General features: G+C 36.7%; 1 protein-coding gene across 1 annotated transcript in view; it reads right to left on the bottom strand.

Moving 5' to 3' along the window:
* CFAP99 (cilia and flagella associated protein 99) overlaps positions 1-25,083 on the bottom strand; it is a 52,094-nt gene that overhangs the window by 20,033 nt on the left and 6,978 nt on the right. Inside the window, exons 3-8 of the mRNA XM_058838115.1 lie at positions 18,015-18,159; positions 15,864-15,958; positions 10,756-10,868; positions 8,463-8,643; positions 3,767-3,847; positions 641-705 (exon numbers count right to left, since the gene is read on the bottom strand). Of these exons, the coding sequence (XP_058694098.1) occupies positions 641-705; positions 3,767-3,847; positions 8,463-8,643; positions 10,756-10,868; positions 15,864-15,958; positions 18,015-18,159 (680 nt within the window). The remainder of the gene's footprint in view (positions 1-640; positions 706-3,766; positions 3,848-8,462; positions 8,644-10,755; positions 10,869-15,863; positions 15,959-18,014; positions 18,160-25,083) is intronic.

Below are 25,083 nucleotides of genomic sequence, written 5' to 3' on the forward strand. Positions count from 1 at the left end.
AATCTTTTAACTGAAATAGATACTGAGAGGAAAAAATAGGATGTCAAAACACACTTCATGAAATTATTAATTAGTGGTAGAATTCTACTGATGCTTATTAATTTAATGATGTTAACTATAGATACTGATGTGAAACTGTCTAGTATCATGGGGATGAACACACTGAATAGAATATGCAGCACTGATGCTGAAATGAATATATTACATACATAGTTTGGTGATGTAACTGTGAACTGGGAATCAACCAAAGCAAGGATTTTGTATGAATGGGACCATTATTCCCTCAGCTTGGCTGCTCTGTGGCATCAAAGTTAATGGAAAAATAATATGAGGATTTAGAGAAATATTGCCAGTTTGGAGATTTGTTGGAGCAGTTTCACAGGAAGGTTGCTTGTCTCAAAATTAAGAAAATAATAAAGCAGCACCAGAAGTATAAGAAAAGGGAGTAATGCATTATGCATACAAAGAGGCAAATGCTGGCATAGGGATGTGAAATGACACTATAGCTATAAATCATAGCACATAATTCTTAGGCTCAAATAAACATTATTTTTCTAATACTCTAAGATATCTTTAAATACTCCAGTCATTTTTCATCTCACTACTGGGGGATTCTTGGGCATGTATTTTTCACCATACCTCTCTCTTTTCAGGCTTGATGGCTGCACAACGGAACTGGTTAGTATTTGCTTCCAGGAGCAGATCCTAAAATTACAACAATTATCTTAAATAGTGTGGTACATTTAAATTCTCTAAGAATAAACTTATGTCTCAAAATGTCTTGTTGCCCCAACCACTATATTCACAGAATCATAGAACGGTTTGGGTTGGAAGGGACCTTAAAGATCATCTTGTTCCAAATCCCTGCCATGGGCAGAGACATCTCCCACTAGATCAGGTTGCTCAAAGCCCCAATGCAAACTTGAACCCTTCCAGAGATGGGACCTTTGCAGGTTCTCTGGGCAACCTGTGCCAGGGCCTCACCACCCTCATAGTAAAGAATTTCTTTGTATCTAATCAAAACCTACCCTCCTTCAGTTTGAAGCCATCCCTCCTCGTCCTGTCACTACCTGCGTGTGTAAAAAGTCCTTCTCCATCCTTCTTGTGGTCTCTCTTCTGGTACTGGAAGACTACAGGTCACCCTGAAGCCTTCTCTTGTCCAGGCTGAACAATTCCAATTCTCTCAGCCTTTCCTCATAAGAGAGGTGCTCCATCCCTCTTGGTGGCCTCCTCTGGACTTGCTCCAACAGGTCCATGTCCTTCCTATGATGGGGCCCCAGAGCTGGATGCAGCGCTGCAGGTGAGGTCTCACCAGAGCAGGGCAGAGGGGCAGAATCCCCTCCCTCCTGTGCTGCCCACGGTGCTTTGGATGATCCCAGGACAGGGAGGTTTCTGGGCTGAGTGCTCATGGCTGGGTCATGTCCAGCCTCTCACCCACAGCACCCCCAAGTCCTTCTCAAGGCTGCTCTGGTTCTGTTCATCCCCAGCCTGTGCTGACCCTGGGAGCTGCCCTGACCCAGGTGCAGCACCAGCACTTGGTCTTGTTACAGCTCATGAGATTCCCATGGGCCACTTCTTGAGCTTGTCCAGGTCCCTCTGGATGGAATCCTGTCCCTCAGGTGTGTCAGCTGCACCCCCCAGTTTGGTATCACCTGCAAATGTGCCGAGGGTGCACTCAATCCCTTCATCTGTGTCATTAATGAAGATGTGAGACAACACTGATTTCAAGACTGAATCCAAAAACTTGACTTAGTATTTACATAAATTTTCACTCCTGATTAAAGACCTGGAGTAAGCAAGTATTGATTTTCTACACAGTTCTGCCTAGATGTATCCTTCGCACAGGACATCAGACCTTTGATAGACCTGCCCATATAAAACATATAATTTGTTCAGATATCAGCTTAAAAATATCATAATTATCCATGGCACATCAGTACCATTGGCAGTAACTGCCAGACAGCTGACAAACAATGGCTTTGGTTTGGAGTTACATTAGAGAATTATGATCAAGGGATCACTGCATTAAGGGTTGATTCAATAGGCACATCTCTGGCATTAATGACCCAGTCATTATATAGGGAAGTACAGGCAACCACGTTTCTAGTTTTTGGATATTTATTTTGGTTTTAAACCAAATCTCTAATCAAAGTTGTGAAACAGACTAGATTTTTTAATGGCTTTCTGGGCAGCAGCTGATAACATCTGTGTTTCTATAACTGTCTAGAGTGTGGCTTCCAGTGTTCTCATTCCTCACAGATGCTTACATGTGGTTCTTACAGTAATAGCTACAGCTTCTGCAAAAATGTTATGAAGTAAATGGCATTTTTCATACATATTTCTGCTAGGACCCATAATGTCAGCTTGCTTAGCAAACAGTCTAGAGGGAATTGACCTTTGTGAATGCTTTGGATGCCTTTAGTGACATTCCAGAAGTGATAAAAACTGCTGTTATTGCAGCTATAATTTCTGTGGTGGTTTATCTTTGTTTCTCGTATTAATGCATTTTCTTTATTGAACAATGTGGCTGGTTGTTAAGTGATTTTACAGTTGTCGTAGATTTTTGATGGTATGTGCACTGTGCTTTTCTTTCCCAGTTTTTCTAGAAAGTTTTAAACATGCAAATAAGCACACAGACAAACAGATGTGCTTTTCCCACAATATGGAAACTATAAAAGAATAAAAAAATAATGTTAAATTGTTCTATAATGAAATATCCAGCATAGGTAATGTGATGGGCTAGGAAAAGGAATGAAAGGTTTATATCCCTAGAAACTGTCAAACATTAAAGCTCTCACTATAGTTTAGGAACAGAATCCAATGTCTCTTTCACATGGACAAGAGGACAGCCCAGAGCTGTAATGAATGGACCTGACTGGCTAAAGAAAACTGGAATCAGGCATTTTCAGAATGGGGGTGGGAGAGTGCTGATACAAAGGAGTCACATGGCATATCTTTTATCAAGTTTATATTGTTATTTGATTGGATATGGTGACTGCAGTGTGGGAATGGGGAAAGTGGAAATTAACATTTAATTAATTCCTTTCTGAGGAGAAGACAACAACAATCTGCTTTAACTATGAGCTACTTCATTGAACAAGATTCATGTCAAAGTTTGGATCAAATACCTAGATCTGTTTGTATTTTCCCTTCCCTCTCCAGGCCCTCCCTTTTCCTGCTGTCTTAACACACAGACCATGTACTCTGTTTCTTTATAAATCAGGATGACTTTACACTCTCTCTGCTGAAGGGAGTGTATGAAGAATATGTAAGAGTATGAAGTCTGCACAGAAAAGAAGAATCTGCTGATATTTTACAACAGTGAATAACACGTGGTTATTTTTCAATTACTACAGAAGAAAACTCAAAAAATACTGAACTTATTTTGTAATTTGAAGCCTTAATAAATAAATTAATACCTTATATATTCACATGTCCATGGGACTAGAAGAACCATTGTGAAGAAAAGAAAGTAATCATCTTCTCCTACTTTATATGGCTGCTTGAAAAATTTCTCGTATGGTACTTATACAGTGAGTAAAAGTAGGACCTTGTCCTGGACAATTAATAATAAAATAAAGAAGGTGGAAAAAGAGTGCTAAAACAGAGTAGAGGATACAAACTTCATGATTCTAGAGAAAAAGCCATGAGCTATTTAGTTGCAAAATCAGATATGTTTCAGATAAGTTCTAAGATTTGTGAAGATGAAATAATACAGAAGAACCAGTTTAGAAAAAAGGAAAGAAGAAGAACAAAATACACTTACTTTTGCTTTTTGGATATTTTTTGTTTTGATTTCCTCTAGTTGCTTTCTTTCCTTTGGAGGCTTATAGGTGCTTGGAGGAACCTATATTAAAAGACAAAAATCTCTAAAATATGGGATATAAAATGCTCCAAGTGACACATTCTTGCAGACAAAAAAAAAAAAAAGCTCATTCTCTTTTATTGTAGAACAGCAGTGTTTGGTTTTTTTGTTTTTTTTTTTTTTTTTAATATTGATTCCTTTCTATTAGTGCTACTCTAGAAGACAGGGGCAGATTCCAATTAGTTGGAACTACCCAGCTTTTCAGTTCTGTTCAATATAACATAACCCCATGTCAAAAGACCAGAAAAAAAGACAAATTTGGAACTAGTACAAGAAGGGCTAAAGCAATAATAAATCCTGTGGGCCCTATCAAAAGGAGTAAAATGTTTCCAGAATTGGAACAGTTCTGTTTGCCATTTCATAAACTTCACTTTCAGAGCCACAGCAGCCAGATAGGGCAGCTGAATAAACTTAAGGTGTGGCACTGTGTGTGGTAGTAGGAATAAGTTACAGATTCTAAAGAAGTTCAGGGGAAAAAAATCCTTTAAAATTTAATAAATACCCAGGAACTTCATTGTAATTGAGGAGGTCTTTCAGCTGAAATGGTGGGATCCTGAGAAGGAAGCTGGAGAAAATCAGATGTCCCATCCCTCTGGTCTTCCCAGACTCCAGTGTTTAAGCACTGCTGGAAAAAATACACTGGGGAAAATGGGCCTTTGGTCTGGTTTACCATGGCTGTCCCAATGTCCTCGTAAGGGAAAACCATTGGAAGTGTGGATTAAATGTTTAGGAGGTAAAGGACTCAGAGTGTTTTTGTAGCATTAGTCAAAGATCCGGGAAAGCAATCACACGTCAGCTAAAATGACCAGGACATGACTGGCTGTCAGCTGGACCAGCAGGACACTAGGGACTTTAGGCTGATTTCTGTATTTGCTTGAGCAATAAATTTATCCCAGAGTAAGCCCTGAAAAAAGACTGGATGTCTCCTTCCTATGTGGGTGAGATAGTCTGACAGTTTACTGGACATCTGCCTAAATACTTGTCTTGATAAAAATGTGCTAGATCAATTATGAGTTACAGAATTAGTGCAAGAATTAGTGGGGAAAATATATATTCTGTCTTGTACTGGAGGTCAGTTCAGGGAACACGGGAATCCCATCTAGCTTTATTGGACTACATAATGAACTACACTTTCAAAAAATCATGAATCTGACAGCCTTTACACCATATTTGCTATGTGACATCTTTAGGAACAGGTAAAACAGCACAAACAGAAGAAGCTAGGAATTAAATGCACTGGTGAGACTGCTCAGGTTTTGAGAGCTTTTAAAGTGAAGTAGCAGTGAAAGTATTTCCCAGAAGTATCTAAGAATTTTTATTATGCTTTTATGGATGAGAAATGAAAGCCCGGAGGATTTGCAAAGGGTTCCACAGGCAGTGAGTATCAGTTTATTTCACTCCTCTTCCTACTCATGTGCTTTACCTACAAACTGCACTCATCTGCCAGAGTAAGCTGAAAATCTCTCCTCAGAAACTGCTATGCTTATTCCAAGTAATTGAAGGAGGAGCTGTTTCCATCAGCTGTTTCAAAAGCATTCTTTGCCTTGTGATGTAGCCCACAGGGATGAATACCAAGCAGATAGACAGACAGACAATACAGCAATTACCCAGTTGTTGACAGAGAATAAAAAGTCACTATAAATAAATTGTAAATTAGGGCAACGGAGAGATCAAAAAAGGCCAAACTGTACCTACTTAATCCAAATGTGAAAAAGGGGGTTGGGAATAAGAGACACTGACTTTGCTTTCCTTCCCCAGGCAGTGGTCAGCCTCACATAGCCTGTGTGACATCCCTTAACCAGAGGATTATTTAGGGAGTAGGTACCACAGGAGGTTTAAGGAAGAAAAAAAGAATAATCACTTGGAACTTTGGTAATCATCACTCCTCTATTTTTTAAAGTTACTGTCATAAGATGAAGAAGGAAAAGCTAATGCAATGCTATTGTATTGTGGGTTTCTATTTTTATAGATAAGATCACAAAAATATTGGTGGTTCTGTATATTTGCAAACAAAATCCTCTGTAGTGGCTAAATGATTTCACCCATTTAATTATTTTAAACAATCAGCAACTTCCCTCATGAAACACAGCTGAAATAATGGAAAATATCTAAAAAATACATTAAATTTGGCTGAATGGTGTTACAATAACATCCCATTGCAGCCTTTTTTTTTTTTTTTTAATATATGACTGGTTTACAGAAAATTTAATAACAAAATAATTGCATAATCTTATTATTTTAGTATAGTGCTGATATTAAAAGAATGGATTTTGTTACTCTAGGCCAAGATATCCAAGAAGGTTGAATGTTTCTAAATAATTTTGCATGTTATCAGGTTTATGCACCTGTCCCCATTTGTTTCCTTTGCAAACCCCAAGGTAAAGCAGTCATTTCTCTTTGTAGAATTGTATTTATTTCATTTCCTTTTTCCTTGTAGAATTGTATTTATGAATGTGTGCATGAATATGGGCATGCTTGCATTTGCATCCATGTTCATGTGTGCCAGGGCCAGTGGAGACACGAATTTATAACCTTTAGACCAAATATTTGTAGTGAATTGTTTTATTATTAAATCTCAAAATTAGAATGTTTTTCCTTTTTACTTAGTGACCCCCATTTTTGATGAACGTTTATGATGATGAATGATTATCCTAAGCCTCTAGGCTTACGTTACTCCAAGGCCAGTTACTTTCCAAGGCCAGTGGGGAAACCTATCTCATTACAGGTCACTAAGACAATTTCCTGCCTTCTGCAGTAGCGCACAGCCCAGCCCTCCCCTGGGAAGGCAGCGTGTTCTCAGTGCACAGGACAGCAGTGCCATCCCAGCTCCTGACCCAATGGATGTGACACATCTCATCTTACTTAGAAAGGAATGCCTAGAATAAAATGATGCTAGAAAGCAATACCTAAGATAATAATCCTGTTAATCAGAATGAACTAATTGCACCACAGGGATGCAATAACCTATTGCTCAAACTCCAGATGCTTCTGTCTAGTTCTGTACAGCTGTTCCAGTGTGGAGCAGTAACTGTGGGTAGTGACTACAATAGTCACTGCTGATAAACCACATGACAAGTTCTTTGACAGGTGCATGAGAACCATGAGAAAAAAACCGATAACCCATAAAATGAACACTTTTGTTAGAAAATGGATGAGAACATTTCTGCAGCAGCTTATGGGATGTAATGTGGAAGAGCTTTATTTCTTTGTGTTCCTCTGAATTACAGACAGCCCTCCACCATAGAAGAGCCACACCTGTGGCTGGCTCTCACTTTACTGACCCTTTCCTGCCATGTGTGCTTTCAGTCTCTGTTAATTTCACTGTGTAAATTGGTGATACTGGTTACAATATGGTAAGGTAAAGTGAATTCTAATTTGCTGAGAGAGGTACAGAAATGAGTAGAAGATATGTCACTACTTAGATTCATACAAGCTTTAAATTTGCAAACCTGGACAGAATGTAAACCAAATTTAGTATAATCCAAACAACAAGAACGAACCTCACTAAATGCATCTGCATTAAAGCAAATTTATTCTAAGAGGGGCTGCACAGCATAAAGTTTTAAAATGACAGCAACATGACTCATTCCTATACTGATTAAGTAGTTATTAAATGCAATTTTTCAGAGCCTGGTATTAAGCTGTTTCAATGTAAAATCCCATTAACTGGATAACACACTACCATTAAATTGCTCTGCCATCCTAAGATGTAAATGGTTTCTAAGAGCATTCAACACATGTATTATTTAAAACCTGAAGTGCTAATACAAGGTGGAAGATAATGCCCAAAACTATGACTTCTAAGCTCACTTCCCACTGCATTTAAATATAGATGATTTTGCAGTCTTTATTAAGTTGGTCATAGTAGCTTGATCCCAGATCCTGTTTGCTTTACCCCAGTAAGGTAACATCATCTGTGGGTCTCTAATATGTACCAGTGTAACTAAATCACAATCTGAGACAATAACAGCATTTCAAAGACAAATATGATCTCATTTTTACATGAGCAATGAATTTAAACTGAAAGCTTTAATTTTAGAGATTCAGCATTAAGACAAATAAAAATAAAAATTCCACCTTCAAGGAGGAGCTGCAAACCTAGAGTCCATCTAATTTCCAGTGAAACTGCTTCTCCATTTATTTTAATGAGAATTCATTTACAAAAAAAATCTAAATTTATGAAACATTTGCATTTGATTATCCTTTTCTTACCTCCTTCAGTGCATTATCCAAAGAAAACATCTTACAAAACCAAGGGCAATCAGAAACTCATTTCAATACTGTCATCAATTTATACCCATTTTATAGTTCTACTTCTGAAAGTCAAAAAATGACTGCAGGAACCAAACTTTTCCCTCTTCTCTGGTTGGTTTATAAATCACTTACAGAACACTCACTGAAACGAAAATAATTAGTTTGTTGTTTTTTTAAGAAACCTGACCTTTAATAACATAGATAATTGCCAAAGTCCTGTTCAATCTGTCAAAGGTTGTAGATTTTCCATAATTGATTTAAAGAGATTATTAATTCCCCTACCAAGATTTTGTGCACAAACATACATGAAATTTAGCATCTTTCAAAAAATAAACCAACTTACAGGTTGTCTTTTTGGCAGTACTGGCAGAGGTGCTGGTGAAGGTGGAGGAATGGCACGTGGCTTGGGTACAGTCAAATTAAATTCCTCTGGCTGAGTGACTCTTGAAGTCTTGAGAATGGTGGTTCGATTATTTAATTTATCTGTGAGCTTTTCAATCAGTTGCTGCACTTTCGGCTGCCACCTTCGAATAAATCCAGATTTTTCAGTTTCATTTTGTTTTTCTGTTTCATACAAACTTACAAACAGTATACAAGGTTGGCATTGGTGCAAATTCTGTAATGCTTTCTGCCATTCAATTTTAATAAAACCGACCTTTGAATCTGTATTCAGGACTTAGCTACACTGTGTTACTTCACCTCTTGATAGATGCTATCCACCCAGATTACTAGTAGTGAAATAGCCACTGTTTTTAGTAAATAAGCAACTATCTGGCCAGTGGGTTTTGTGGCAGGACCAGATTAGGAGCCAGAAAAGCAGCTGCCATAGGCTAATTACACACGTAATATACTTAGATGAAGAGATTATGAACAGTGGTCTGAATGTTGCCACATATACCAAGAGCACATGCAGATCAATCTTAAAGCACAGGCAGTTCTAATAGAAAAAAAAGAAAGATCCAAGGAGTTTGGTGAATTATCAAATGAACTCTGAGTGAGCCCTGGGGACAGACAGGAAGATTTTGACTTCTGTGGCTTTGGTCTTGTATCAAAGTTCAGACTTCTTCTAAGGAATGACAGGAAGATGCAGATTAAAGGTAAAACACAGAGTATCACACTCTAATTACAGTGACAGCTTCATGCCAGTTATTCTTCCTCTGTATTCCTTATATTCTTATATATTACACATGCAATGGAACTTCCCTAGAACTTCAAAAGCAGATGACAATGCAAACTCACAGTAAGTTGTTTATATGACTGTTACCTTAGGTAGTACTGCCATTACAGGGTGAGGCTTGCAAGTAACTTATGCAAGTAATGAAGCCCCACTAAAACAAATAACACTCTTTATGTTAACCTCACTGATATTAGAAAGAGGAACAAAAATACACATTTAAAAGAGTTGCAGCTACAGAGCTGACTAAATTCATCACTGCATCCTCAGACCCCTGAAGGATATTTCAAACCCAGTAACCAAATCTGGTCTTTAACATTCTTGTGTAAACTTACATTTGCCACTTCCAGGCAAAATATGGATTCACTACACTGAGTGTAACTGACTGTGAAGGGCAGTTCCAATAAACTCGGTGCTAATGAAACAGCCTCAGCCTGCATGAAAGTGTATGTGCAAGAACTGTGTGGGTATGGATGTGCATTTCCATACCTCTCTATATGCATTTTTATACTATACTAAGCATTTGCTCTAAATAGAATTACTACAATGGAATATTTTCAGTCAAATTCTGACTTCAGCTATATCCCTGTCATCCCTGTAGAACCTGGAGCAGTGCAAGCCAAATCTGTTATATATTTGCTAAAGTGCTAATGAACTATACAGTGTGAAAGGATTGGTTCTAGGGACTTTGATATGAGAGAAACAGATGCAAAAGTCTTTTTCAGCTGATATTGTTTGTAGCACGTTTTTGTCTAACATTGTTTGTCATTATCTGGGTTAACCTATACTGCATTGAGAAGGATGTGTGACTGAAGCCACATTGGTGTAATTTATGTGTTCTGGATAAAAATGACAGTAAAAAGTGACTCAGTAGGCTGCAGTTACTATTGCTCCACATGGAAATGTTTCTGTTTGGCAAGGGTACAACTACTACCATAGCACCACCTAACCAATGAGTAGATGCGCCTCAGAGCATTTGAGCTGTTAAGTGGTGCTACAACTGTGTAAATAATAATAACTTTAAAAGACTTGTTTATATGCTTATCTGATTTGCTCAGAAGGGATTTTATGGCCATCAGTATTAACAAGTCTGTCCATAAATCCAAAATGAGGGAAGCCAAACATTTTTCCAAATAACTAATGTCATACAGATGTTGAAGTGACTGATGAGACATGACTCTAAGATAATTTGAACCTTCTATTTTACTTTTTTTCAGAGTAAGATGTTTTATCTATTCAGGGGCATCAGGGAGCAAATGTACAACAGCTGTGAAAAGACTTTTCCGAGAGAGAACCTTGCCTCTGGGTAAGTAAAAGGGATTGCTAAAGACTTGTGTAGACAAGAAAAGTTCTGAGTGACTTCAATAGGAGAAACACTTGAACAGAAATGTGAGCTTTCAGGGGAAGCTTTCCCCCACTTTTAAACTTTGAGGAGGCCAGAGGCTACTTAAATACTACTTACCTTAGCAATGGATCAATCCAGTTCTCTTTGACATACACTGAATCGTAGAAGTGGCTCCATTCATCTTTTATCCATGTGTTCAGATACAAGTCATTGAAGAAGAATCTAAGAAACTAATAATAAGTGGTTTCTGCTGAAGAACTTGCTTGTATTTGACCTTGTAATTACAAACCTAGATGCTTGGTATTTTTAGGTTCTTATTAACTGGTGGACAATCCCATGTGTTTTGGCTCTATTTTGTGAAACACTAATAGATAATAAAAATTTTTTTGTGTGAAAACAAAAAATGAACTAGATGCTACAACATAGAGATGTGTTGATTCATCTTTAATTTGCTTCAAACATTGTGAAACAAAGGTTTTATTCAAAACTAATTACTACTGGAATACACTGATTTTAGCATAATTTACAATAGAGTTTCAGAGTCTAATATACCCAAGGTGAACTTCTGATTATGGGTAACTGGAAGACCCATGAAGCCCAGAAATATGTCAGGCCTGGCACTGCACCTGAATGACTTGAATACTTTTCAGCTCCATGAGAACTGGGCAGAGAGAATTGCTGAAAACTATAGCAAACACTATACTATGTGGCTTTTTCTTTTATTGAAATACAATTAATGGGCGTATTCCTCTTAAAAGAAAAGACTGAAATTTGGCACACTTATACATTGTAGGGCTCTACATGCTGGATAACAACTAACATTTGAACTTTTGTTTACCACTCCAGTTCACCAGAAGGTCAAAAACCTTTCTCTAAATTTTGAAGTATGTAAATGGCCTTTTGAAACACTCTTGAAAAATGGCACTCGGATTCAGCCTGTATCATTTACAGCAATATAAATTCCAAACTTGAACCTTAGCTCTTCTATTAAAATTCTTGGAAATGAAAGTACAAGCATGATGCTGAAATAATCACAATAAAAGCAAAAAGATCCACAAAATAATTTTGACATTATGGGACATACTGGGGAGCAGTGCACTGTCACTTTGAGAAGCTTCAGATGGAGACTTGCAGAGTTTATTAGATTAAACTTGGCATCAGCCCCATCTCAAGTTGTTTTACACAGAGCCATAGAGTTCTTTGTATTCAGTTTTTAGTTTTGCAGAACTACCAAGGAACTTCTTAATTCAAATGTGGTGCCAGGCCCAAGGTGCCTCAGAACTCTGTGAATAATTCAGCTACAAACAATTCAGATTTGACTCAAGGTGTTTGCTGCAGATGTTCAACAGATCTAGAAAACCTGCTACCTGAAATCCACAGTCTTGATATGATCATTTTGAAGGAATGAACATTTAAATTTAGTTGTATTTTAATCTATAGTGGTTTTGGTAGTCAAAAGACTGATCAGCACTGCAGGACTAAATGAATGTTACCTTTTTGGATTTCCATTCTTGTCTAGAAACTACAGCTGTTCCCTAAATTTGCAGGAGTCAGATTATCAACACACCATCCAAAAGAAGTTATTTAATCCCTAAAAGCTTGGTTATACAATAAGTGCTGAATTGTGAAGAAGTTGGGGTTTTTGATGTTTCCGGATTCTGTGGTGTTTCATAAACATATGGTGAGGGATGCATTTTACCCGACTGGTCTAGAAAGACATTCATTGTCCTTAGAGAGGATCTTCCACTGTAGCACATGCATATTAGGTTCAATTTGTCACCTAACAGAAATTTGTACTTCTGCAATGTGTAAATACAATGTCAAAAGTCTAGACTGAATTCATACCTTCCACCAGAAAGGATGCACAGTGTAGACACTATTTCAAATGGCAATATAGGATGACTGGACATAATTTCTGACCAGAGTGTGCCTGGGCCAAAGGCAACAATCTTAGTTTCGATGATCCCCATCACAGATGGTGATAGGACAATAGAAACTTTCGTGTTTTGTGAACTGAATTGATAGGAAAAATCCCTAATATTTCTATTTTGTCTTTGGCCACATGTGACACAGGTGGAAAACCCACTATCAGCAGTCATTGCATTTACAGCAGCAGAATGGGGCTTCTCTCAGATTTCTCTTTGGATGTTACCAGGCTCTGTCTCCTTAGCAAAGTCACAGGTAGTCATTTTGGTAACAGCATTATTCTGCTTACTTCTCTGTCTTGAACATTCCAAAACTCTCACTACTCAGACAGCATGATAATGAAGATCCATTTCCCTTGTGGAAGTGATGTAATTACACCAGCAATGAATTGTACCCATGTTTATATTCTAATGTATACTCTGGCTGTAGTAACACAAGTGTGTATAATTAAAGACTATTTTGTAATGCATTTTTACAGGTGGACTGAATTCATACCTTGCTTTTGAGAATTTGGACTTAACTTGATATTCTTAACACACTTTTACACAGTGGGATCATACAGATTTCTAGAAAACAAATAAAAAATGGGAAATTTCCTCATCTGGTATTACCTTTACATCCATGTAGGCATTTGCAGAGCTGAAATGCTTACATTCACAATATAAGCCTTTGACTCTTGAGTTAAGGAAGTAACTGCAGGAAGCACCATGTTCTGTTTCTCCATACAGATCAGCCACTGCCTGAATATATTATTGACCCAACTTGGACTGGTTATACCCACCATCTAGCATGAGGCTGAACATGTCCTGCTATTCCTACCTCATCTTAAATTCTATTACAACGCCCAGTTCTTATGTAGTGATACTCCTTCTATGATCTTAGAAGTTCTTTAGAACTGCTTTTAGAAGAAATCAGAACATGAAACAGAAAAACCAGGTTCTTAACTGCTAGAAAGAAAACACTATATATTTTGTATTTTTTACAAGACAATTCAGAAATTACAAAGCTGTTTACTTCAACTTTTTATTTCAACTGTGTATTTAACACACAAATCCTTAAATTTTAAAATAAATATAGAAGAATAGTATGTAGAATAATAGAACACAAAAATAGATTTGAGCCAGCAATGCATGGCTAATTTCTTAAAAGTATAATCCCACTAAAGTTACACGAATGGGTTTTATCCTGTTGTTCTGTAATTATATCATCATATTTTTTTTTCATGTGTTCTTAATATTACAGAATGAGAGCTTCTGATTTTCTGTTCAAGTAGATGAACATGTGTAAGTGAAGTAGCACTGTTATTCTGCCTAAATGAAAATATATGAACATTCATCAAACATAGGGAAACAAACTGTGACTTTGAGTTAATGAATTTCTTCCTAGAGGTCTTTAAGAAAAAGGTCTTAAGTCTCACACGGGTTGACATTGCTCACCTGAAGATTATTCATTTGAGTGAGGTTTATCTGCATGATGAAGAAAATTTCACTCAGCCTGTGATGTGCTAAATTTATTATTAGTTTAAGAATATCTGTCCTACATAAATATATGTGAATATTTTTTTCAGTATCTTAACTAAACTCAGACACAGTAGTCATCAGGCAAAATCTGGAGGTCAGCATCCTGAAGGAGGATCCCAAATTTCTGTTAACTTTTGTTGCTAAGGCTGCAGATCTGCCTTCTGCTCTTTTGTCTCTGTTGCTGGGGGGACAAAATGCTGCTTCTAAATCCTCTGCTGCAGGTGCATTAATTTAATCTAGCATCACTTTGGAGACAAAGAAACTGTTCTAATGGAAGAGAAGAAGAACTAGGTACCATGGTGATGAGGATCTGGTAAGATACTTAAAGAAACCAAATCACACCTGCTACAATGATAGCAGGTGCACGGCATTGGAATATGCAGCACTTCCCTATCAGAAAAGACTTATTCCACACAAGGAAGGAGGTATTATCTAAACCAGAACATCAGGGCACTGATGCCTAAGCCATATAAAGCTAGATGAATGGAATCAACAAGAGATAATTGGCATGATGTGAGAAAATTGTGTTGCTAGCTGAATGAGCTCAAGATGCATCCAATCCAGTAGCTTGTGTCTAAGATGTTTACCAAAGAAGGGCCTGGGAGAGCATTTTAGACAGAGTGATTTGTCTGTCTACCAGATTATGATAATTCTTCCAGCCACTCCTCTGTTCTTTCTAACTGTTAATGAAATACATAATTTTTGTCTCTGAATGGAATTAATAATAAGCATTCCATAGTAAGTGCATCTAAAACCAGACAACTTAACCTACTCTGTCCCTACATATTGCAAAGCAGCTCTACTCGTTAAAGAGACACTGGCATCTACATGAACATTCAAAGTAATCACTATAAGGATAAACCTTAGCCTTTTGAGCATTAATTATTAAAATTTGCCTATCTCCTTAATTCCATCTTTGTTATTCAAATAGTGTGTTTGGACTATACTTTGAAACATCTGGATAATCAAGGTTACAGATGCTGTGTCACCAGTGATTTAATTTTTAGCCCATTTTCCTGAGAAAACAGGGCTTATGAGAAAGCACTGCTGCTCAGTTTATCCCTCTGCTCCTCTGTACAACAGTTTTTAGGATAATTAGCACTTTCATTTTGAAAGAGCAGCAGAAGATAATTATATTTCTACAGTTATAATGAAAAATAGCAAACAAATAGTGAAGCAAACCCTGAATTTATTACTCCAGAAAAGGACAGGGAAGCAGAATTTTGTTGTCCTGCTTATTATTTGGCAGCAGTGGTTTGGCCAGTTGCATGTTGTACTGGGGCAATGGGTACATGCATGGCTCCAAGCCAGCCAGTGTTTCTTGGGAAGGAGAAAAAGTGATGGAAGCACAACAGGCTTGATAATGAAAGTGGCAGTGGGATGTTCAGGGGAAGGAAGAACACTAAACAAGAACTGCAAGTTTCAATAGATTTATTGCATATGAAAAAGACATCTCTTGTCTAAAGTCAAAGAAAGAATGTGAGCAGAGGCAAGAGTGAATGTAAATGACATAAATTGTATATTATGTGATTATTTGATCTCCTCAAATTATATAAAATAGATTTTTAATTTATATTTGACTGAATATAAGAATCACCCTGTAAGCAAAAAAATTGAATGGTTTTTTGATAACAAAATACTAATTTAATTTCTGAATTTTAACAGAAAAAACAGTAATTTCTCCATTTAATTTATTCCCAAAGTTGAGAAAAGTCATCTGATTAATCAAACACAATGAACAGATAATTATTTGTTTTAAATGTTTTGTACTTTGATTACCTGTTGCATTTTTGCAGTGTCCAAGGATTTCACAATTCTGCTGAAGTGCTGAAGACCAATCTCTTCTAGTTGAAAAGTAGCTAGATAGCAGATAACTATCAAAAGATACATACATTTAAAAGGTATGGAAGGCAGGAAGCAGTAAGTTCTAATAAACCTATACCCTATACTCAACATATTCTGGGATTTAGACGGTTACCTTAATTTTAAAGGGTTTTGATAATGAATTTTTCGACATACTCTGGTTTTAATGTTTTCAGAGAGGATAGCTCTTACTCTTCTGTTACAAATTTATAGTCTATTATTCATAACAATATTATAGTTAACAAAAAATTTAAACATAAAATTTAATATTTCTAGTATTTATTTTGCTTTGTTTCTCCAAGTGACCATATTGCCTAAAATATTGTAACCTTTGTTTTTATTCTGAATTGGAATAAAATCAAGTTTTTAAATTGTGAAATTTCAAACCTGAATCTTGGAACCTCTATGGCAAGTACACAGTTCAATGATCTTAGAGGTCTTTTCCAACCTAAATGATTTATGATTCTATTCTATGATACAGGAAGAGGCACAGTCAGTACTGTGAAATTTTAGTAGACCTGTAAAGTTCATGGGCTCCTCTATCAGCTTTCATTTGTCCCCAGCCACTTGGATCAATCAGGCTTCACTTACAGTGCAGTGTTTTAGCTGCCACCAAATTGTAATGATAGAATCAGGAAATTCTGACCAATGTGCTACAGCCAACTCAGTGTATCTTTAGGCTTCAATCTCATGTGCTTTAGTACAGCAACGTATTTAATCAGTCTTAGCAGAATATACATTTATCTCCTGCAAGCTTTATTAAATTCAAATCTGCTCACACATAGCAACAGCCTCTATAAGCAGCTTTGATCATTTAAGTGTCAATGCAGCTTGGCAAAGGGAATCACAAGCAGCTTAAAAAAATGTAAGCCAATGACCTTAGACTCTCAACTTGTTGATAAAGGAAAATTTTCTGTTCCTACCCTCTGCCTATGATTAATGGAGGCTTTTGAGTGGACCAGTCCTGACAATCCAATTATAGCAACACTCAGCTTAAAGGTATAATTTATGTGCCCCAGACAATGAAAAACATGGCTCTGGAGAAATGGAGACAATGAAGCATTACCATTTAGAATAAACTAAATACACTAATAATTTCATCCTTGACAGTTTAGGCTCCCTTTTGTTTGTTGTTTGATTTAGATTTCTGTGCTTTTCCAGATTGTCACAGAAGTGACCAGAATCGTAATAAAAATTTAGTAGCTTTTAAAACATAAAGTATAGATATATTTATATTACATAAGTTTGTATTTCTCAACCACTTTGAATTAACTTGTCTTTAAATATACCCACAAAATTTCAGAACTTATCTGACTTAGAGAACCAGTGACAGGGGTATTTGTGATTCCAACTTATTTAGGGACTTAGTAGATCAACCTCAGCATTGTATTAAATAAATAGCATAAATATTCTTAAAATTAATTTTTCATGTGCTTCTCAAGACCTGAAATCATTTTGGGAGTAGTAACCAACCTAATTAACTGGCTCATACTATCAGATATAGTTGTATCAGAACTGATTATAACCAAGTAACTAATAAAATGAAAATAACTGACCTCACTCCTGGAGACAGATGGAAGTTTACTTATGTCATTGTGATGGTCAGTAATGAAGAAACCCATGTATGGATAGAGACAATTGTCTCTGCATACTGTGAGATGCGCTGTGTTCCTCAGCACACAGAGCTTTGCTACACATTTTTGATTCTGAATGGCAGAGGTACTGGGTTGCATAGAAGAGAATAAAGGGAAATCACTGGAAAATATTTTTTGAAGGGATGGTTAAACTTCCAAGATACCTCTTCCAATCACTGATGCTATTTTCCAACTGCATCTTACCTTTCTTAGGTAAAATTCCAGTTAACACCTGTAAGATTTTAGACTAAATAAAAATTTCAGGTTTTGGACTTCACATTCATTAGGACGTTGGAAGAGGTCCTGTACTTCACACTGCACTAGGTACAATGACAATGCTTCCAATGTAATATAATAGCAAGACCTACATTAGTAAAATTACAGTTTTTTAAATTTTGTGGTAAACACATTCGGTACTGTAAAAACAACTTACCTATATAAAGATTACGCTCAGAAATTGGGCAGTATCTCCCATCCTGAACATAAAAGGCATTGACAACCACATCCAATATGGATTTATATTCTGTGCATCCTGCTATTGTATCCAATACAAATTTTTCTTCTGTTACATTAAGAGTCTATAGAGATACAAATTTAAAAATTATTAATGTACTCTGGAAAGAAAATAGTTGTGTACAAAAAGTACAATCATTTTGAAGTAACTGGAAAACATGAACAATGAACAGCAGTGCCTTTGGTAGGGCTGCTGCCCTTCTAATGCTATCAAATAGGGGCAGTCCTAGCAAACTAATGGCCCTTGTTAAGTAAAATGTAGCTTTCTCCAATGTTAAGTATTCATTTTACCTGCTGACACAAGCATTGAGTCAAAAGACCTTCATGTGTGAATGTCAGTAGTTGATGGAAAGAAAATCTGAGGTCTCTGAGCTATCAGCAGTGATTAACTTAGTCAATAGTATGAGAAAGTTTCAGTAAGATTTTGCTTTCCCTCAGGAAACCTCTTTGTGGGTGAAATCTGCTACATAGGGAGACTAAACAGAGGGGAGAAGCTGGACAGAGACTCTGGAAAAGACTCTTAACTGGTACTGAAACCCAGCTTTGGAGAACATGACTAGTTTAAGCTAAACCAGTGAGTGCCAGGATTCTTTTTAATGCAGACTGTTTCTTATCCAGCTAATGCTCCTGGTCACTTGTAATGTTCATGCAGTATCCCAAGAGAACAGGACAGTAAGATGCTCACTGCCTTCTGGATCCTACCCCATAATCCCTTTAGAAACTCTGAATACTCCTCAACTTTACAGAGTTTCAATCACAACAAATAACCTATGCAATATCTGCTACTATATGAGATAAATTTCTTGTATGAACCACCTCTAAACACTGCAGTAAAATCTGAGGCCCAGAACAGTTTGTTACTACATGAATTGAAAATGGCCATCTGAGCTATGACAAAATGACAAACAATAATGATTGTTTGATTTAAGGAGGTTAGACAAGAAGCCAAGAGAAAAGGCGAAGTGCATCTTCTGAAAACATGTAGTCCACGTTTGATGTATGATCTCTGCTAGAGCTCTGAGGTGTGGGAACAACTGAACTGCAATAATACATCAGATAAGACATTCACCTTGCCTGGTAGGCTGTCTGCTACCCTCTTGATTGCTTTATTTCCCTAATGTGATTCATTTCCAGTTTATGGGTATTATTAGAGGTTGATAGATGGAGCTCTGTGAGTTTTCTGATGAGTGATGCTATACAGGACTTTGAGATCAAGCAAATATAAGGCAAACTTTAAAATTACCATTCTAATATTTAAATGTAAGCAATTATGCAGAAGAATTCAAAGTGTATTTTCTCAAGTTGTCATTCAGAGCAAGCATACATTTTTTTCACTACTCCTGCTCAAAACCCAGATTTCCTTTTAATTTTTGCATCATCACCAGGAAAGAGGAGGAAAGAGACTGAAAAAATCTTAAAATATGCAAAAAAATTTAAATATATGGGAAGTATGGACTCTATCTTGCTAAGCATTGAGGATTCTTGTTCATTCCAAATACACCTTTTATGGATGAAGATTCATGTCAGTTCTTTCATGAAACTAACAAAGAAAACCCATAAATCTAAGCCCCCACTAAATGACGATATATATATATATGTATACATACACATACATACATGTATCTATATATATAATATTTGATATGAGATCTCTGAGAATTTACTGCAAAAGGCAAAATCAGACCTAAATAACTGAATGGCAAAGTCAGAGAGGACGTAGTTCTAGTGAAAGTAGGATTGTGACATTTTGAATCTAAAACAATTGCTCCCCTTGAGCAAATGGTGTTATTTATGAAGAAACTGCAGAAAATAGTAGCTCTGTTAATAAATAGTAAGTCCATCATAAAACTGGTCAAGCCTGTTGGAAACAAGGCCAACAGAAACTCTCTCAACTACTTCTGCTAGAAAGCTAAAATTTCAGTTGTTTTGAGGATCTTTATTAGATTAGAAATTTTGCATTCATGTTCTGTGTAATTTGATATAAAGTGCTATGGCAACCCTGTGCTTTTCAAATGTACTTTGGAGAGGTGGCCAAAAGTAGACAAACAGGTAACAACAGGACACCACTTGTGCCCAAATCATCTATACAGTGGAGACTACAGCATAAAAATGCAATTACCTGTCTACATTTACTCTACTTTTACTGCTCTGAGTTAACAAATTAGTCAGAAGTGTTAGGATGAACACAGAAGTTCTTGCTTTTGTTTATACCTTGAGCAAGAATCTATATAACTACATGGCCTTGAGACAAGCAACAAATAGGGTGACAGGAGGAGCAGCCTGGGAACAGCTGTGCCCCATAACATCAGTACTGACTGGAAGTTCTGGGGACCACGGGACAAAACGTCTTGTCATGAAACATAATCAGTCGAATCTGCTTTCAGCCACAGAAGGTACTAAATGTTCTGTTTCTGCATGTAAAAATCGAGAATAGTTGAGCAGCCTGCAGCTGTGTCACCTAAGGAAGTGATCTCATCACTACTCAATCAACTGAACAAGACTGGGCAGGAGGAGTACTTGAATAGGGAATCCCAAAGGTGAGCCAGTTGTTGGTTAAGCCCTGCAGATAATCTAGTGAACCAAAACCCAAGGCAGTCTTTAAACCAGTTAGGATACTCTCTCAATAGAAAGTGCATTGTATCCTCTACAAATTTCATCAAGGATATTTAGAGTTTATCTGTGTATCTGAAATACTAATGGTTTTGGGAAAGTAATGTGTTGGGGAAGTGTAATTTCTAGCACTAATTCTTAAATGTATTCTTTCTGTGGGGCTTTGGGCTGTGCTTTATGTCAGTGGGATGTATTTCAGAGTTAGTCAAGTGATCCTGAAATGGTATGACAGATTGTATGTTTATAGTACCTTTTGTATGAGGTTTTCAAAACACTTTACTAGCTTAAATTGTACTTAATGAGATTGCTTTTGGATAATATAATTTTGTACATGCAGGAACTATGGCATGGAGCAGGTAAGAGATCTGCCCCAGGCAACACACTAAATCATTGGTGCCAACAAGAATTAATAAATGCTAATTAGTGAGCATTTATTCTGTCCATCAGAGCAACTTTTTACCTTTTTAAGTATACTTTAATCACGTATTTCATGAAACAACTCACAGCTAGCAATGATGTGTGAGCCCTTCAACATAAGGAAGGCCAGATAATTTACGGTGAAAGAACACATGCAGTGATCATCTTCTGTTCATTGAATATTAAAAATATCAGAAGACAAAACAGATCTTGAACAGATCCAAATGTCTGACAGTATCCTCTCTATAGCATCCAAGTCCAGCTTCTTCTGTTTACTAAGTGTTTAAGTTGTAAAAAAAACCTGACTCTGTCTGAATGTATCCTGAATGGTCCTGGTGAAAAATGTGATTCTTGTCTAATTATCTGTGCTGATTGGTGTTACCTCCCCCTTTTGGGAAAACCCAATACCTGCAGCCTGCTTCCATGGACATATTTTTCCTGCTCTCTGACACGCAGCTGTAGCTGGGAATCAGTCAAGTTTCCTCAAGGAGAGGAGAGTCTGGGTAAGAAGAGGTTTGAACACAACTTCCAGCAGGGGTTAGTAAAAGAAATAGCATGAATTAAATGGAGAAATATCTGCAAAAGGGAAGCTTTTCCACCCCGGGTATATCATAATAAGGCTGGTTACAGTGGGACCCGTTTGAAGGGGCCAGAGAAATCAGAAAAGGAGAGAAAGGAAAGCTCTTCTCTCTGGAGAGAAAAAAGGAAAGAAATACCAGGCATGCTCTGTTTGAGACTTCTCAAGCAAAGGACATAATTTAGGTGAAACAAATGTTTTAGAAAGAAGATAATATTTGATGAAAAGATAAAATAGCTTTCACCTCCTGAGATAACTGTGCAATAGTATGTAGTGAACTTGTCTTCTTCTAAAAAGAACGTGCACATTTTGCAGATACAGTCTGATTAGAGTGCTCCAGTTATCAGTGCTAGTCCTCTCCAAGGGTCTAATCAAAATGCTGTGAAAATGAAAGAAAATATTCCAACAGACGTCACAGAACCCAGTCTTCTTTCAGAAGTCAGTGGGAAAAAACCCCTGGGATCTTTGGATATAAGTAGGAAAATATCCTGCTTCTGCTATTCAAAATCTATGTTGCAGTCACAACCTAGTATTTTTCATTTTCAGCAGACAGTGCTGACCAATGCATCTACTAAGAGGTACCCTGAACATGATTTTCCATTGTACTTATTATTAAATCCCAGAATATTGCAGAAAACTCATATTCCATCATTTCCTTGGAAAGATCCTAATCTGCATTTATGTCAGTAACTAAAAATACAAATTAAAATTCTATAATTTAGTACGATTTTTTTTCACCAAATCAATCATTTTTACATTACATTGTCTTCATATTTCAAGCTATGACTTTTGAGGATTTTACTGCCAATTGAGTAAAATCAGTTGAGTGGGCATGTGTGAGACACAGCTGAACCAGCACAAATGAGAACTATGAAGAGTTGTGCCAAATTACACCATGTTCTTGTGAAATGGGAAGCTCATAAACAGCCTTATCTTGCTATCAGCATGACAGGGATAAAGGAGCAGAACAGTGACTTCGGGGTGGCAGTTCTGCTTTTACAGAAATAAGCTTTTCTGTAGCTGAGATGTATGTAGAAAGATCAATATGATGGGTCTGATCCTGCAACTCTGATTGAAGCAGATAATTCCACTGAAAATAAAGTGAGTTATTTGCATAGAGGAAGGCACAAATATTGCATGGCAACTCCTGTGTTAAATCTAACTCTTGTTATCATAGCCAAAGCTTGATTCTAACAGTCACAAGGAAGAACAATACCTGGGATGCTTCAGTTAGGTACAAAATTAAATTTTTTTCAAAATGAACAGATGCAGTCCATTTCTATAAAAGGTCTGATGAAATGATATCATGTACAACATGCACTGGACGAAAAATCACCTTTGGATATGGATCATTTTTGGTAGATTAAGTAAGGAATGCTTAAAAAGAAGGGGGTTTAGTACACAAGAATGAAAATACTATCTGGACATCATCAGTATGATAAAAGGAGTATTAAAAAGCATTTAGGAAGCTAAACAAGGATCTAGCCATTCAAATGAAGAACAACAGGAACAGATGTAAATTTGAATGTGTATATAATAATTTAAAGTTCAGAGACAGACTTAAGAATTTAATTTAATGTTAACTTAAGAGTTTTAATTTAATGTGTTATTCAGGTTAATTCATATTGAATTCTGTTTTAATAGCAACAAGGCCACAATATTGAAGCAAAAACATTTAACTGTACTTATTTGTTTTTAGGAGGTTTGAGTGAATAATATGATTCTTTATGATTGAAGGTGAGGGTTTGTTTGTTGCAATTAGGAATCATCCATCATATTGCTAATGAATCTGTGGTTTTATTAAAAATATTTGCAGTGAAAAACGAGTCCAATTTTATGTCATAAACATTATAAATTACAGTACAATAAACATGAAGACTGTAAATAACTAAATTACAACTCAAAGTTCCTGGAAGAACATAAAGTCTGATCACTCACTGAGAACAATAAACAGAAATTCCTTTTATGATGTAAAGTTTACATGTAGCAGAAATATATGCAGTTTAACACCTCTAGACTGATTTTCATAGTGACATTCTAATTAGAGGAAACTGTGTTATTCATCTCGCATTATTCAATAATTAAAAATCCTTCTGTATTTTATCTCTTTTTCCCTAAAACAAGAGGCTAATAATCAGTGAGTTTTTCTCACTTTACTTTTATATAAGTAAAAGGAGTTAGAAGATAGGAGCTGAAATTTGAATGTGTCTTTCCTGCTTCCTGCACGGCCTTGTAGAGACCGTGTTCTCTCTTGACACCTTGGTTTTAAACACTGACAGCTACCTGGCACTCAGCAATTTGTTTATACATTTCCATCACACCAAAAAAACATTCTATCTTTATACGTACAGTGGTTCAGACAGACCTGAACTACTGTCCCAGTAAGAGTTTACCTTTCTTTAACCTCCCTTTCCTTTTATTTGGCACTAATTTTCTGATTTCCTATTTGTATATTAAACCACTGAGTGGCTGCAAAGTTCAACTAGTGAAAAATGTATCCCAGTGGTTATTTGATGTGGTATCTGCTTGATCTACCTCAAACACAAAAATGCAGGGGAAGAAGGGTGCTTTTTCAGAGCAGCACACAGGGATTAGGTGTGCAGCCATCGCTGCTGTAAATGGGCTGTGTACAGCTAAATCCCACACACAGCTAGGGAACAAACTTACCTCTGGAGAGCAGAATCTAATGCCATAATTTCCTACAAATAAATTACTTTTCTCATGTACACTAAGGTATGTATGGGGAAATGATTCTGACTGTGGGCAGCCCCTCTGGAATATACTTGGAAGCAGGCTGTACAGCCAAATGTTTTCCAAATGGATTTCTGTCTCAAAGCTTGAAACAAGATTTCCTACACTGAGAGAATATGCTCAGATGGAACACTGATATTTGAATAAAATTTTTAAGGTGCATTAAGAAGTTAAAATAGTAATAATCAAGAAGTTGATTCTGCTTCTGCTGAAGTTAATGGATAACCTCCCATGTTATTTGAGAGGAACAAGTTGAGAGCAGTTCACATGGCCTCATACATATAACTGATTTTTGACAGGAAGTTGCCAATTTTTCAGGTTTTTACCTAATAATTTGGAAGTGTTTAGTAGTTTCAAACTGAATGCAAGGAAACAGCTGGGGATGTATTTTCGAAGTGGCACACAGGGGTCAGCAGTGACTTACAAATTTTGGCTTTTTGGTTTTCTTATGAATATCCATACACATTTTGCCAAGTGAAAAATAGACATTTCATATGTTTTGTGTTAACTGAAACTGTAGCAGTGAAGATCCCTGAAGATTCTGTGTGCCCTTACCAGACCTTTCACTACAGTACAGGGTGAGCCTGGGACAAACCATACTGGGTCAGTCTGGGAGCTCAAACTGATAGAAGAG

This window comes from Poecile atricapillus, chromosome 4, assembly GCF_030490865.1.
Source record: "Poecile atricapillus isolate bPoeAtr1 chromosome 4, bPoeAtr1.hap1, whole genome shotgun sequence".
NCBI lineage: Eukaryota > Metazoa > Chordata > Aves > Passeriformes > Paridae > Poecile > Poecile atricapillus.